Consider the following 14,237-nt stretch of genomic DNA (forward strand, 5'->3'; position numbering starts at 1 on the left):
CACGGATCGACTGTCAGTTTATAAAAAATGGAAAATAATGCAGTAATTAAATAAAAATAAATTCTTAAAAATGGATCCAAAAACAAGGCTTTAATGTCGCTTTTAAACTGACGTTATTGAGGATCTATAATGTCGGTTATAAACCGACATTGTTGGCCTCTTTAATGTCGGTTTTAAACCGACATCAAAGCCCAACTGACATTAAAAGGCTTCAATAACACTATCAAAGATGTCGGTTGAAAACCGACATTAAAGGCCAGATTTCTTGTAGTGTTTACTTTTTTATTTTCACCTTTCTAGTGAATATCTCTTCATATTATGAACTTTGGCTCCCCTAAGTTAGAGAATCTTTCTCAAGAAATAATGTCCTAGGCTCCTGCTAGACCAATCGATCTTCTCCCGAAACACACACATCAACAAGAAAAAATGACACAACTTCAAGATTAATAAGGACTCCGAATCAAACTTCAACCACCATAAGAAAAAAAAAAATCTCATTTTGAAGGAATCAATAAGATCTAGAAAGAACCACTCAGTATCAACAATGATGAAAACTCCACAATCTCCTAGATGGGCATACTTTGTTGTTCGGCACACAAAACAATGGCTTCGGTATTCTTTAAAACAGCCAACCCTAAATTAAATTAAATCATCATATATATTTTGGTAGGGTTGAGATTATATTAAAGGCAATAATAAATCGACTCTGTAAAAGAAAAATACAACAAATCACGAAATCTAGAAAATCTTGTTGCCATGTAAAGAGAGAATATTTTGCGTAGATTTTTATGTCTGTCATTTAATTAACAATGTCTCAAACAATGTCACAAGTTCATGGGATATGACAATTTGCAAATGACAAGAAAAGCACACCAAAAAATATATATTACACATAACGTTAAAGTAACTAATCTCAAGATAGAATAACTGAATAAGCATGCCACAGAACATGTTTACGCATAAACATGACATTCAAGTTTTTCATGTAATAAATAAGCCTATCAAACTCCAATAACAAACACCACTCTTAACATAACTTTATGTCTACGTCATAGTGTTTAATTGGCAATACATTATTAAGGATGACCTCTCTAGCTTGACGATTATCCTCGACAAGTTTCTACACTACTCATTAGTATAAACATTTTCACTCATTTTTACTATAATCAAATACAAATTAATCAAGTCATTTGATTTTTTTTTCTTTTTTCCTTTTTGAATTTGTAGGTCTAAATATCAAACCACTCCCTTGCCATTCAGAAAGCCAGAACCCTACAAGAATAATGAGTGAAGTAAACCAAATGAAGAAGCCTCATAGTTCATACACATTTGTTTATGTCCACAAGTGTTAGGCTAAATTCCAAATTTAAATTGATTTAAATAGCTATAAGGGTTTGAACATTGATGGGAAAAGTGTATTTTTGTGGCCCATTGAATATTAAATCAGAGAAAAAACGATGAGCTTGTTGTGTTGGATGGTATTTATCCCAAAATAAATACTTCTCTCTATTATTGCAATAAGATGCTTTTGGAATGCAAGCCATTTCAGCCTTAAGTCTACCAAATCCACAACATGCTGCTTTAACTTCACTAAAACCTGAAAACCCCAAAAAAAAAAAAAAGTAACAAAAAAGTTTAAGTAATGATTTGGCCTAAGTTAAAACCACACCTAATTACTCATGTTTTAACTTTACACAAATTTACATATCATTAAAAAAATTAGGAGGAATAGTTGTAGAGAAAAATATAGATACAAATCAAGCAACTTACCTAAATATATTTCTTTATATTTTCAATAAACTAAATTAAAAGAGGACAATCTTATTCTAAAGTTCTATTTAGATAATTTTGGATCAACCAAATAGATAAATAATCTTTTTTTAAAAAAATAACTTTTATTTAAATACTTTTGATAAAAAAAAATATTTAAAATACGACTTCTTCTAAAGTTATTTTGAATAGTTATCAAATACTCAAATTTTGTTTAAAATAATTTATTATTTAAATTAAACACTTAAAAATGTATTTTAGACACAATCTTATTTCCTCTCGTATTAACAAAAATTATGAGTGCCCCGGAAGAAATAGTTTTTTCTTTTATAAAAATAATGATCTAAATCCCGTTTGGATAACTATTTCAATTTTTTAAGCTGTGTTTGTTCTTACAGTTTTTACTATGTTTATTTTTTAATAAAAGAATTAGCATGGCTTTTCTACTTAGTTTGGTTTTTGAAAACACTCCTAAAAGTATATCGATAGCAATACAAAGAAATGAAGAGATAAAAGTAATATTTATAAGCAACTACTTAATTACAACTACTTTACTACGGTTTTCATCAAATATTACAAACTAATTAAACATGTGACAATTAGCCAATTTCGGAAAACAAAAACAAAGCTTTAAAAATGTAGATAAGAAGAAAAATAAATAAACAGGGAAAGCTATTAATTTTAAAATACAAAAATTGTTTGGTTACAATTTGATTTTTGTCTTTAGATTTTTCAAGTATTTATTTTTCAAGCATATATAAATACTCATTTTACCTCTAAATTTCATGTTTTGTTATCTACCTTTCACTAAAGTTATCGTATATTACAAACCAATTAGTTTAAAAACCTAAACAAAGTACTTTTATTTATTTAAAAAAATTAAAACTTGTTTTTTTGTTTGAATTTGGTTAAGAATTCGACTTTTACTTTGAAAAGATGTAAACTCTGGTAAAAATTTAGAAGTAATATACTCACTTAAGAAAATAAACCTAAAAACTAAGGGCTTGTTTGATAACGTTTTTATTTCTCATTTTTTATTTCTTGTTTCTTCTTTTTTGAGAAAAAGAAACGGAACTATGTTTGATAATTAGCTATTTCCATTTCCTGTTACTTGTTTCTTGTTTTCTTGAAAAATAAAAAAAGAAACAGAAACAAAATTTTATTTGATAATCATTTCTCATTCTTATTTTATTTGTCCTCACATTTTTGCTTATTTTTTTAGTTTAAATATTATTCAATTATATAAAAAATAAAAAAAATATATAAAATTTATTAAAATATAATAAACAAACAATTATAAAACATTAGCATTATCAAATACATATAAATCTCGTTACTAAATTAATAAATATAATACAATAGCTTTTATTAATCATATGCCGTTAAAATTTGAGAAATATTATTTCCTTTTCAATTCATTTATCTTAAATGTTGTTGATTCAAATTGAACTCAATTATATTATTATGTAAATGTCATGATCGTAAAGTATTAAAGATAACTTAAATGATATATTATTTTAAAAAAAATTTATATAGTGTAAAATTCTAACTAATTTCAATGATACTAAGAAAAATTTATTTAAAATAACATATAAACATGCATATCGTAAAATTTGAAATTTAAAATTCAGAAAACCTTTAAATAAACATATTCACAATTTAAATTTTGAAAAGATAAAAATACTATATAAATTTAGAAATTGAACGGTTTAAAATTCAAAATTAAATTAAACATATAAATATAAAATATAAAATAAATATAGGTAAACTAAAAAAAATTAAATTAGATCTAAAATTTGGAAATCGAATAATATATTAGTTTCAAAATTAAATTGAATATATAATTATGAAAAATTAAGAGAAAGAAAAAATAAAAACAAATTAAAAAATATTAAATATATATATGAAATATTAATAAAGAAAGGAAAAAATAAATCAAGAAATACTATACATATAAATATGAAAAAGTAATAAAAGAAGAAAAAAAAACAGGTTAAAAAATAAAAAAAGAAAGGAAATAAATAAAAAAAAAATCATCAAAGATGGAAATTAAAACCAAGACGTTTAGGCCAAAAGTGAATATAGGCATGTCTTTCAACCAATAAACCAATTAAAATTTTCAAAGCAAATAAAAGAAATAGAATCAAATGAAATGAAAACAAAACTTAGATTATTTTTCTATAGTTTTTCTATCTTTACCCAATTTTTACAAACGTTTCTTAAATTTTAGAAATAAGAAACGGAAATGGTTAAAACCATCCAAATCTTATTAACCAAACTAATATTTGAGTCCATAGGAAGAAGAAAAAAACTTCTTAAAATAATAATTGAAAAATAGCTTTTAGCAAGAGAGGAGTGAAAAAGAAGTAGAAAATAGAAAGAATTGAGCATACCAAAAGAATTGGGCTTGTGAATGGAGGTAAGCATGATAGAGAAGCCATCAAAGAAGGAAAAATGAAAGCCAAATAACTCATCTTTGAGTCTGTTTAGCATTGATATGAGATGTTGATTGTACACAAATGCCAACCAATTCATTTCAGAATTGCATCCTTCAGAGATGTTTTGGTATCTCATTGCTGGTGTGCATCCAACTACCCCCACTCCAATCACCACCAATTTACGCGCTCCATTTTTGTACAATATCTGACATAAATAACATTAAATGTGTTATGAAATTGAAAATCAGAAAAAGTTTAGGTTATAAATTCGACAATAAAGTAATCAACTAAAATGTTGGATAAAGAGTTTTAGGTGAATGCAAAAGATACCGAAGAGAATTAGGAGAAATTGTGTGCCTAACACATAATGGACATATCTGTCCTTTTAACTCTTTGCCATCATTTCTGATTTACACTTGGTCTAGAAGTGCTCCTCCATGATTTCGACTTTTCTTCTTGTCCAATAATGATGGAAGGGGTCGGGGTCGAGGTGAAGATCCTTTAAGCTATTTTGTAAAAACTAATTTGACTCTTTTGAATCTTTTTAAAGAAAGAGAATAATTCAATTATTCGAAGTTATTTACTAGCATGAGGGTATATACATGTCAAATTTCATCAACAATATAATGCAAACAACCATAAAAGTCTAAAATGAATAAAGTTCACTAATATCTTCAAGAAGAAATTACTAAATGCAGTAGCTAATTAATGAGGTACGGTTTTTAAAAGAATACTACCCAACAGTTCATAATATGCATGCAAGTACGTATTTATAAAAATAGGATTATTATCAATTATGCATGATAATGAAATGAGTCTAAGTGTTAGATCGTGCAATTAAAAGGATGTAATGTTTTTTTTTTTTAATAAAAGCTTTTCTTTTTTACAAATATTTCCATTCTTTAATTTATATGTGTGCAGAAAACCATTAATATTAAAAAAATATTATTATTTATTAAACGTTAACAAAAAATACTTAAATGATAGTGTAATTTCTTCTTATTATCCTTTTTACTATTGGTTTTTGCGAGCGTTAATTCCCATAAAAAGAAAAAAAGAAAAAACTTTTTCTTATTAAGAAATTGTACGAGGTTACTTTTTAGTAAATGCAAATTTTAACAAGATAAAATTAGAATAACAATGTAGAACCATATGAGATAAAAAGGCTAATTAATAAAACTCACCTCACAACTTTTATGAAACAGTTGAATTTAATCATTTATTCAAAAAATATAGTGATTTAAAAGCTTCTTTCATTTCATGAATTAGTCACATTTGTTCTACGACTATAAGAAATTTTGAAAATTTTATTTTAAAAAACCTTTTTCATTATTTTATTTGGTTATTTTTTTATTTTGAGATATTTGTCTCTTTTAAAATAATTTTCAATATATCGAGGTTTTATTAGAAAATAATATGTACGTTGTTTCACAAAAGATAAATTAACTTAAAAAATAATGAAAAAAAATTCATCGTTCCATTTTCTTTCTATTTATGTTTTCCAAAAGAAAAGAAAAATGGGCTAAAAATTAGATCTAATATGAAATCACTTATTGTAGAAGATACGGATACTTGAAAGTAAATCACTACTAAATGCAAACTCCAACTAAATGTTGATTAGAAGAGAAATGACAACAAGTAGTAAATAAATAAATATAAACCAACCTTTTTTTTGTGGATGCTAGGTTTTTTTTCTTTTTTTCTTTTTTTTTTTCTTTTTTTTTTTTTTTTTTTTTTTTTTTGAGGGAAGGGAAGAAGATATAGATATTCTCTAAAAAAGTTCTCGTGGTTTTCGAATGATCAAACGTAACGTAATTTATGTAACGTTATTTATATAGATAACTCAAAATCTATTTAAAAGGAAAAATTAAAATTAAATATATGATTGATTTTTTATTAAATAAAAAAATAATTGATTATGAATGATTTTTTATCGAATAAAATAATATGTGATTGATTATTACCAAAATCGATTAAGTTGGTTTTTTCATTAATAAAAGCTTAGATCTCACAATTCAATTTTTAAATTGTCTCCATAAAATATTTTATTTCACCATCTTTTAAATCATTTAAAAAACATTTGATGTTAACTAATAAAAGCTCTACTTAATGTTTAATATTGTCACTTTGTTTTATCTTTTTAAAATTAGTCTCAAATTAGAAATAATCATATGTGGTCAAATTAAGTCGAGTGATACACCCGATACATTTAATACATCTGATATACATTTGACGTCCTACATTTGGGATAAAGAGTGAGTTATTGTAGTCCTATGTTTTTATAATTAAGTTGTAATAGTTTGTGTTTGAGATGCACTTTTATTTTAGTTTGAGTTATATAGTATGAGTTTGCGGTTATATGTATTTTTCTTTTCCTCATCCTTTAACAAAAATTCTAAATCTTTTATATATCTAAATATTTGATATACTAAGTGTGCATCAGATGTGTACCAAGTATATATCATGAGTTTCAAGTGTGCATCAACTGTATATCAAGTGCCTCTTAAATGAATATCAAATATATATCACATGTGTCTCAAGTGTATCAAAGTGAATATAAATAGTGTATATTAGTAGTATCAAAGTGTATTGTATATATCAAAATATATTAAGTATGTATCGGGTAAATATTAGGTGTATCAAGTATTTATCAGATGTATAATATGGGTTGGCTTGTTTTTTTGTCATTTTTACAAAAGTAAATAAGTTTGTGCTACAGATTTGGCTTTCTTAATTTATTTTACTAGACACACAAAAAATCTTATTATCAATAAGAAATTCTCTCTATTTTGCTAGTTATCTCTCATTCCATAGTTTGTAGAAATTGGAATGATGTATATATGTTATCCAATGAGGTTAGTAAATTATTGTTTTGTTATAATAAAATATAGCAAGGTACAAAAAGAATAACATATAAACATCTTTGACAACATACCTTTAATTGCTTCTCGAAATGGTGAAACATTAAGTCCAAATATTGTGGAGGAATGTAGGTTTTCCGAAGGTTGGTTGATGCAAAGTAGGCAAATATGTCATTGCTTCCAATTTCTATAAAATATAGAGATTTGGAAGTATATGCTTTTGCTTTATTCACTCCCAAATCTTTCACCAATGATTTATAAATAGAATTGTAATAGACCACTTGCTTACACAATGATATTGATGTACTCTACAAATGAAGTTTAACAACAATGAATAGAATCTCAAACTTTGGGGTAAATATTAACCGCTCCTACCTAATTTTGATAAACTTAACAACAAAGAACGTTCTCTCGAACAATACTTAATTAGTACATTACATTATGCATGCATGGACCAATTTTAGTGTATTTAACATAACTTCCAATTTAAAGGTTGGACAACCTCTGATCCCACCCTACATTTGTCATACTAAATTTGTAACTTAATCTAAAAATTAGCTTAATAAAAATTTATTTAATCTAGGTGAGAGAGAAAAGGTTCGTATTTAATTACTTACAATTATTTGATTTGATTGTGGAATGATCGTGGCTCCTCCGAAAGCAAAGTTGATGCCTCTATTGATGTTATGTGTATGACGACTGCTATTCTCAATAATTGAAAGATATGATGGTGCACTAGCCAAACCCACTTTCTCAGCTGTTCCATATCAAAAAAGAAATAATAACATTAACTAATTAATATGGTTCTAGGTTTCGAAAGATAGATCTACCTTTCCATTATATTTGCAAATTAATACTTTAAATCTAACTGCTATAGTTTTTAATTTTTGGAAGTTTCAATATTTTGGTCAATAATATCATTTTATGACTACGTACTTTTAAATGTAGTTTAAATAAGTATTAGTCTACGCAACTTTAACCATTAAATAAGTTGAAAGTGGTTTTTCTTCAAAATTTGGAATCTTTTCTTTTTTCACCATGGTGTTAGAACTAGTTTTTTCTTCTAATTAAATGCTTCGTATAAAATTAGTTTGAATACTAATTTTGTTCTTGTACTTTATTAATTTTAATTTATTTTAGTTTCTATATTTATAAATAATTTATTTTAGTTTTATATTTTAAATTTTTGTTTTTTAGTGTTTTATTTTCAAAATGTCTATTTCGAGCTTTTTACTTCTAAAAGTGACAATTTTAGTCCTTTTATTTGTTATTTTCGACCAACCAAACATTTTTGCAAACTAAAAAAACTAAAGTTATTAGGTAAATTAAAAGGAAAGAGATAGAAAGTAGTATTTAAATCTATAAAACTTAAAGAATGGGATAAAAGAAAATATATATATATATATATTTGCAAATTTATTACCTACACCAATCTAAATTACCATCATTAATTGGGGGTATGTAAGTAGGTTGAACCCTTTATATCCCTTCAATTTGGTTTGGTTGTCTTTTAAGAAGTTTGGTGAATAAAATAATACTCAGTTATTGTTGTTTATTGCAAATTAGACTGTGCGACATTTTGTTAATATATTTATAACTATATTCGACAGTTTTATGGTTTAAAATAATCTTTATTATATATTTGCTAACTCATTCGATTAAAAACAAACGAATTCTATACTTCCACGATAAGAATTTGATGGGTTGGTCGTAAATAATCTGAATACAACACTGATGGATTAAATTATAGAAGATATTACACTATGAAGCTATAGAAAAAATGATAGCAAATATATTTTTCAGAAGGAAAGAAAGAGAAGTATTTTGATGGAGTATACATGAGCGGTTAAAACATACCAAGAAAATCAGCCGGATTCTTGCCATTGCAGAACCTTCCGGTGGGTTTTCCGGTGGGAAAGTCAATACCATTAGGATAAAAGTTGGCTTTGGGTGATGAAAAATTAAGATAATTGTTGTTACCAACATCCACTAATGAGTCTCCAAATACAAACATGGCAGGAACCAAAGCCGCAGCTTCCACAAATAATGTCAAATAACTAAAGATGATGAAGATGAAGATAAAGAAGAAGCCATGAAAATTTGAAGCCATAATGGAGCCACACTTCAACATTCTCTCTATATCTCTATCTTATGCTTAAAAAGGCTACTTGTGAAATGGGACTTTATTTAATTCATTCACCTAACTTTCTTTGATGACCATAAGTGTCTGGCTGTCTTCTGCTATATAGATTTCGTAAATGGTTAGAAATAACCTTTAAGTTTTACTTATCACTACTAAGTACTAATACCCTTCTTTTTTGAATTCGTTAAATTAGATTTTTTTTTTCGGTGCTTCTTGAATAAGATTAACCACTGAGATTGTCACACCCCGCTCTAAATTTTTCCTTCTAACCTAAGTCAAGGTGTGAATCTACTCTTTAAAACAATCTTTTTCAAACGTAAGTTTGATAAAATGTTTTTCAAAAACTCTATAAAAAAATTCGGCAGCATCTCCCCTAAAATATGGGTTAGCCAAACCTGTAAAAGGGAGAGATTTTACTATATATGTATATGTAACTTCAGAACTCCACAACATATCAAGTGTGTCTCACCACACACTTATCCAGACAGTTTTAGATTTCAGGCAGAAAATTATATTCACCAAGATATGTCGTACAAAATAGTTTCAATTTAACGAGGGATCTCCCAAATCACAAGTTCTTAGCCTCACTCTCGCTACATCTAACCACTCCATGATGCATTGCAAAAGATAACTATATATATACAAAAAGAATAATAGAGATCTACAATCGATGATGATAATTCAACCAACGCTTGGCCCTTGATCGCTATCTGGGGTGGAGGGGAGAAAATATTAAAAATGTAAGTCGAAAACTTAGTGAGTGGAAAATTTCTTAGAAGTAAAACTCGTAAAACATGCTTAAAGAGAAAAACTGTAAATATGCATTGGAATGAAATATTAGTTAAAAGCGTCATTAACTCATAGTCATTAGTCCACCAACAACCTGTAGTCAATCCAACCATGGCAAGACATTTAAAAATATGGCCAAAGATAGTTCGCACATGACAAAGAATGCGACCAAAACTAGCTCTCACGCATCTTTAATACCCGCCACGATAGCAACCTCCAACCATGATAGCATACTAAGTATACGACCCGAGAATTTTTAATGCAATGGCTCAAACAAACGTACTGAAGTTAATTCTAGTATCCTATCTGACACAAGCCCTCAAAATGGTGTATAGTCACACTTGATCATACAACCAAATTGAGTGAGAATTTTTCGTTATACAATCACATGTGACGGTTTTGATCAAATTGGGGGCATTTTATCCTTTAGGATTTATATTCAGCTTCACTCATTATGATTCGCATATCATGTTAATTCATATGTTTTAGAATTTTAATTTTTCTACCTTACTATATTATTCTCACATACTAGCACAAGCCCTCTATCCGAGTTGTACCTATAGTATTAGATTAGAAAATGTAAGTAGTGTTTGACCTTCGAGGAGTTGTTGCTCCCGTGCAGGCACACAGAAAATTTCACTCAATTTGGTTGTATGATCAAGTGTGACTATGCACCATTTTGAGGGCCTATGTCAGATAGGATACTAGCATTAACTTCACTACGTTTGTTTGAGCCATTGCATTAAAAATCATATTTGAAAACCTGTCTAACACATAATTTATACAGCAATCATATTCTAAAATTTCATACTAGAAACAATCATATTAGATTTATAATGAAAATACTTGAAAATAAGTCATTCACAATCAATAACTCGATCCCTCGAGATTATACGCTTTTCCCACTTCAATTTGGCTTGAAACAACGATCAAGGTCACACTATTGCCTTCACATATCAAGACGTCACGACTATTTCCAAAACTCGTCATAAGGTCAACTCAAACTATCTAATGTTCCAAAGACTTCAATTTATCTCCTCCAAGTCTTAAATTAAACTTTCCCCTACATGCTTTAGTTTAGGCTAAACATTCCACCTTTGAACCTTAAACTTCATATTAAACTCTTATCAAGATGAGCATCCAAACTTAGTGTAAACTTAATGGGTCCTTTATATTAATATGTTCTTAGTTGCAATATCAATAATATGAGAGGTTTAGATCATTTAACAAACTCAACATCAAACTAACAAGTCAATAACTTAAGAGATTACCCACACTTGTCCTAAACGATCTTAAATGCAATGAACAATGCTTCATAGTTCTCTAAAGTCTCCAATTTTCCATTCAAACATTATGGGTAATATCAAGTTCATGCTAAAACTAAATAGGTATTTAAGGGCTATGAGAGAACTCATTAAATTTACCTAAAACATTATTGATACCTTGTCGAAATTGCCTTGACCGCACATTAACGGCTTTCCAAATTCAAATTTAGTACCTAAAACCATTTTATGTTTCAAAGCTTATAGAAGTAATACCCAAGCAAAATCCAAAGTGAATGGAAAGTCCATTTTCAACCCTTAATTCAACTCTAGGACTCGAGTATCATGGATAATTCAATTTTAACACTTAAACTTAATTGGCATTCAAGAACTCTAGGAAAACTCAATGAAATTACTCCAAACTTTCCAACATCTTAACAAAGTAATCTAAACTTCAATGTTCAGTACCATTACTACCATTAAACTTTGAAATCTATCATCCAACACCATGGGTTATTCAATAATATCACCAAAATTAGAAAGGTACTCAGGACCCACTCCATAAAGCTTAGAATCTTACCCAAGTTGTGCCAAAATGCCTAGTTTCGACCTTTCGAATGGCTGGACAGCGGCTCAAGCTCTTCTAAAACTCAAATCTAGCATCGAAAAGTTATGGGTAATGTTAAACTCAAGCCTAAACTTAATGGGTATTCAAAATCACCTAAAAAAACAACCTCAACCACAAGAACCTTACTCTAAATGGTGTATCTGAAAGAAGAATGGACACCAACGACTAAATTGATCTCCGACGAGTTACCCCACACAAGGGTTGAAGGGGAGGCATCAGAGAAGTAGCTAGTGGCTGTTGTGAAAGACAACGTGGCTCAGTTTCTTCGTCGGTGTGCAAGTTGTCGTTTGGTGAGTCGAGCAGCGCATCAAGAATCGATGAACAGAGGTGCAGCGCAGATACGAGCATTGTGGAGAAGACGAGCGGTACAGACATTGCTGCCATCAGTGAGTCGTCGCATCGTTATCGGAGTGAGTCACGGTCGACATACAAGGGAGGAAGAAAGGGGCCGACGTGTGAGAAAGGTGGTCGGCGAGGAACTAATTTCAATAGGGGGCCCGATCGATTCTAGAAACATAAGGAAGGAGAAGAAGAGAAAAATATCTCCCCCTTCTTTCAACATTCAAAATTTCCAAGACTTACAAAAATTACTTAGTCATCACCCAAACAAAAATTGATTCTAAAAATTTCTTTATCACAAAGACTTAACCTTTTGAGAATTTAAATATTGGATTCAAACTTGTTTTTCACGATTTAGGAAATATTAATATACATAAAAGAAGAATTGAATGAGGACCTACAATCCATGGGAGGTACCCAAAAAAAAAAAAGAAAAAAACCTTAGAGATTTTTACAATCTTCACATCCCCTCTTCTACATCCAAACCTCTAACCTTTGAGCCACTACTTCTCTTAGTCCTCATCTCTCTTCTTAAAAAAAAGATCTATAACATCCATTTTGTTTTCTCTTCTAACGATTCCAAAAAGCTCTCCATATACAAAAAATCGAACACAGAAACACTTTAACTTAGTTGGAGGTGTATGGTAAAACTTAAGTTCCAATGATTCGCACTTCAAACAACAAAAAAGTTTAGTGTGTTTTAAATTTTAACCTTTTTTATTTTTTATTTTTCTAGTTATTGTTATCCTTATTTTCCTATTTTCCTTTCTTTTACATTTATTTTTTTACTATGTTGTGAGCTTCTATTCTCCATATAATTTGTTTAATATACATATATGCTTCACATTTTTTTTGTTTATCTTTTTTTTTATTATTATTTCTTTCCTTTAATAATTTATTCTTAAACATTTTTCTTTATATTTATCTTTAATTTCAAATAATTAGCCTTTTATATTTAATTCTTTTTTTCATAACATTCATTATTGTTTCTGTAGTATTTTCTCCTTTTTTATATAATATTTGATATTATATTCTTTTTCTATATTTGTTTGTTTTTCTTGTTCTTTCTTTGTCCATTTTTCTTCCCTTATAATTATTTCTTTATTATTTTATTCCTAGATTTTTCTTTCTCTTATATTTTTTCACCATCTTTTTTTTCTTACTTTCTTCTTTAATTTTGTTTCTATTTTATTTTACCCATAGATTATTGTTTATTTTACATTTTTATCCTTGTATACATATGCTTATTAAAATTTTTGTGTTTGTTTTATGGTTCATTTAAGATATTCTTGCTAATAGTTGTTTAATTTTTTTAATATTTTTTAAATCGACTTTGGGAGTCCAAGATTGATCTCCAATATGTTTTTATTAAAATCGCAATATGCTAATTTTAAATTTGCTTAATTTGTTGTGATGTTTTTCTACTCTTGTTTTTACTTATCTAATTTTCCTATTAAGTCTCATGTTGATTTTTATTTTAAATTTATAAATCTTTCTAATTAAAATTTTCAATATTTTAAAACTCTTCTAATTTAAATTTCTCAGAGTTTTAAAATCTTCCACAATTTTTTTCTAAATCATTTAGAAAATTTTATTTAAAGTTATGCTTTCTTTTTAATATATATTTTTTCAAACTTTCAAAATTTAATCTATGATTGGATAAAGATTTCCTAATCAACATTTTCTAATAACTTATATCGTTTTCGTTAAACAAAATCCAACGACGAAATATAAAAAATTTGGGAGTCTGATTTCCTAGAATTCTTGATGCGAAAGATCACATTTTGGGAGTCTAAAATTTGATTTCAAGAAAAAACGATTTTAATGAATGTTTCAAAAAACATCTCTTTATTAGAAGATTACTCCTATGACTGATTTTGAGAAATTGTACTAATTTTTCATGTTTTTTATAGAGTCTAATTGATAGAATGTTGTCCACTTATTTGATAAGATCATTGCTTTAAATATTGGATTAATGAGGGGCAAAATAACACATTATTTTAAAAG

The 14,237-nt window shown here is 27.8% G+C and overlaps 1 protein-coding gene across 1 annotated transcript; it reads right to left on the bottom strand.

Annotated features, from left to right (window-relative positions):
• Nucleotides 1-6,973: 6,973 nt before the first annotated feature.
• On the bottom strand, nucleotides 6,974-9,214 carry LOC103491063 (GDSL esterase/lipase At5g55050-like). Its single transcript, XM_051086214.1, has 3 exons — nucleotides 8,927-9,214; nucleotides 7,687-7,826; nucleotides 6,974-7,310 (listed from the first exon to the last, which is right to left on the bottom strand). The coding sequence occupies exons 1-3, from the start codon at nucleotides 9,198-9,200 to the stop codon at nucleotides 7,299-7,301; spliced, it is 426 nt and encodes a 141-aa protein (XP_050942171.1). The 5' UTR covers nucleotides 9,201-9,214; the 3' UTR covers nucleotides 6,974-7,298.
• Nucleotides 9,215-14,237: the final 5,023 nt, after the last annotated feature.

The sequence above is a fragment of the Cucumis melo genome, chromosome 6 (assembly GCF_025177605.1).
Source record: "Cucumis melo cultivar AY chromosome 6, USDA_Cmelo_AY_1.0, whole genome shotgun sequence".
Lineage (NCBI taxonomy): Eukaryota > Viridiplantae > Streptophyta > Magnoliopsida > Cucurbitales > Cucurbitaceae > Cucumis > Cucumis melo.

What these genes read in the sequence shown, in the direction of transcription:
- LOC103491063 (XM_051086214.1), bottom strand. Translation starts at nt 9,200, where the DNA reads ATGTTGAAGTGTGGCTCCATTATGGCTTCAAATTTTCATGGCTTCTTC. An exon ending in GAATCCGGCTGATTTTCTTG is followed by an intron (nt 7,827 to 8,926) that starts GTATGTTTTAAC and finishes GATATGGAACAG; the next exon opens with CTGAGAAAGTGGGTTTGGCT.